At 49.2% G+C, this 2,618-nt stretch overlaps 1 protein-coding gene across 1 annotated transcript; it reads right to left on the reverse strand.

Annotated features, from left to right (window-relative positions):
• Positions 1–1,017: 1,017 nt before the first annotated feature.
• LOC134507644 (olfactory receptor 14J1-like) lies at positions 1,018–1,953 on the reverse strand. The gene has a single exon (XM_063318437.1). The coding sequence runs from the start codon at positions 1,936–1,938 to the stop codon at positions 1,018–1,020; it is 921 nt and encodes a 306-aa protein (XP_063174507.1). The 5' UTR covers positions 1,939–1,953.
• Positions 1,954–2,618: the final 665 nt, after the last annotated feature.

The raw sequence follows: 2,618 nt of genomic DNA on the forward strand, positions 1-2,618 counted from the left end.
CAGCCCCGACTCGCAGGCAGCAGAGACAGAGTGCCCAGCGAGGCAGGCAAGGGCAGACCCAAGGGTCTCCGGCGATGATCCTCCATGGGACAGATGGACATTTGCCTCCTGAACCCCTCTTGTATGCTGGGGCGGCTTGCCCAGCTGCAGAGGAGATGTGAAGAGATGGGAGCGGAGACGAATAATTTTCTGCTCCCTTCTTTATTGAGCTTATCTAAAAAGGCAGCCTGAATGGATATGTAGCTGAGGACTTTGGGTCAAGATAAAAACAGGCAGGAGGCCAAGAATAATAATACCACAGGAATAGAATAAATATGGAGAATAGAACAGGGAAAAAAAAAAAAAAGGAAAAACAAATACACAAGTGAACAAAATTAGTCCTGGCTTTTCCTGAGATACAGTGGGAACTCTAGTGGGATAAGGGGCATTTTATTAATCTGAAGTAGATCCTATGCCAGTAGTTTGCAAAGGGCACCCTTGAGATTTTGTGTCTTCATGCTGTAGATGAGGGGGTTCACTGCTGGAGGTACCACTGAGTACTGCACAGCCACCACCAGATCCAGGGATGACCAGCAGATGGAGGGGGCCTCAGGTAGGCAAACATGTCAGTGCTGATAAACAGTGAGACCACGGCCAGAGGAGTGAAGTGCAATGAAAGTACTGGGATTCTTTCCCCTCCAGCTCTGCACACAGCCTCTGACCCTGCAGCTCCAGAGAATCCCCCAGAGAAAAGATTTTGAGCAAAAAAGTCATTAGAAGGTTCTAAATATACTTTAAGAGGACAAAGAACAGAGAACAGAACCTAATTTTGTGCAGCCTGTGGGTCTCATAAATTTGGATAGATGCATAGTTAAAACCAGCAAAAATAACAACATTCTTTGTAGACAGCATTATAGAACGGGAAAAAAAAAAATTAACAAAAAAACCCCAACCCAAACCCAAACCTAACAAAAACTACAGATAATGGGCTTGGCCTGCAACAAATTACATTATGAGTGATTTTCAGAAGCCAGAAAGTCATCTGTTCATCAATTTCCAGAGGGCATCCTTGAGCTCCTGGTTCCTCATGCTGTAGATGAGGGGGTTCACTGCTGGAGGCACCACTGAGTACAGCACAGCCACCACCAGGTCAAGAACTGGGGAGGAGATGGAGGGGGGCTTCAGGTAGGCAAAAATGGCAGTGCTGATAAAGAGGGAGACGACGGCCAGGTGAGGGAGGCACGTGGAAAAGGCTTTGTGCCGTCCCTGCTCAGAGGGGATCCTCAGCACGGCCCTGAAGATCTGCACATAGGACAGCACGATGAACACAAAACACACAAGAGTTAAAAAACAACCTGAGATAAGAAGCCCAACTTCCCTGAGGGAGTCTGAGTGTGAGCAGGAGAGCTTGAGGATCTGGGGGATTTCACAGAAGAACTGGTCCAGGGCATTGCCCTGGCAGAGGGGCAGGGAAAATGTATTGGCCGTTTGCAGCAGAGCATGGAGAAACCCACTGCCCCAGGCAGCTGCTGCCATGTGGACACAAGCTCTGCTGCCCAGGAGGGTCCCGTAGTGCAGGGGTTTGCAGATGGCAATGTAGCGGTCATAGGACATGACAGTGAGAAGATAAAACTCTGCTGCAGCACAGAAAAAGAAACAAAAGACTTGTGCAACACATCCTGTGTAGGAAATGGCCCTGGTACCCAAGAGGGAATTGGCCATGGATTTGGGAAGAGTAGTAGAGATGGAGCCCAGGTCGAGGAGGGAGAGATTGAGGAGGAAGAAGTACATGGGGGTGTGGAGGCAGCTGTCACAGGCGATGGTGGTGATGATGAGGCCGTTGGCCAGGAGGGCAGCCAGGTAGATGCCCAGGAAGAGCCCGAAGTGGAAGAGCTGCAGCTCCCGTGTGTCTGCGAATGCCAGGAGGAGGAACTGGGTGATGGAGCTGCTGTTGGACATTTGCTCTTTCTTGGCATGGGGGCCTTGTCCAAAGGAAAAAAACAACAGGAAAAAATTCGACAGATGCCTTATAGCAAAGACAGTCTCCTTTTCTGTGTGTTTTTGATTTTCTACCATCACGTCTGGTAACTGTTCTTTTTAGGGGAAGAAATCCTCATTTTTATGACTGAAAATGCGGAGTCTTGAGAAAGGACAGAACAGAGTGCTCTAATCTCTGTGGTTTAGTGCAGAGTCAGGAGAGCTGCAGTGTCCATCAGTCTTTTCTCCATCTGCCCTGTGCAGAAGCTTGTGCTGCCTTGAAGATGACTTCACAATTTATATCCCTCTTAAAAAAACCCACAAAGAACTGAACTCATGAGGGAACAGCGGAGCACTGTTTGAAAGGACAAATATACAAATTCTTCTCTTTCCCAAACCACAGTTAGAGCTGTGATGGAGAGAGCAGGACACAACCCCTCACAGAGACAATCAAAGGACTCTGCGAGGACAGTGCCCGACCCCCAGGGAAAGGCTCAGCCCTCCCTAGGATCCCACAGGAGAGCTCTGCCTTTCTGGGGGCAGCTGGCAAGCCCAGCAGGACAGGCAAAGCAGAGAGTCTGGGGTCCAAGAAATGAGATGTTCTGAGGGGAGAGTCAGCTCATTGCCCAGCAGAGAATGCCCAGAAGACGTCTCCAGTGAAG

This window comes from Chroicocephalus ridibundus, chromosome 25 (assembly GCF_963924245.1).
Source record: "Chroicocephalus ridibundus chromosome 25, bChrRid1.1, whole genome shotgun sequence".
Classification (NCBI taxonomy): domain Eukaryota; kingdom Metazoa; phylum Chordata; class Aves; order Charadriiformes; family Laridae; genus Chroicocephalus; species Chroicocephalus ridibundus.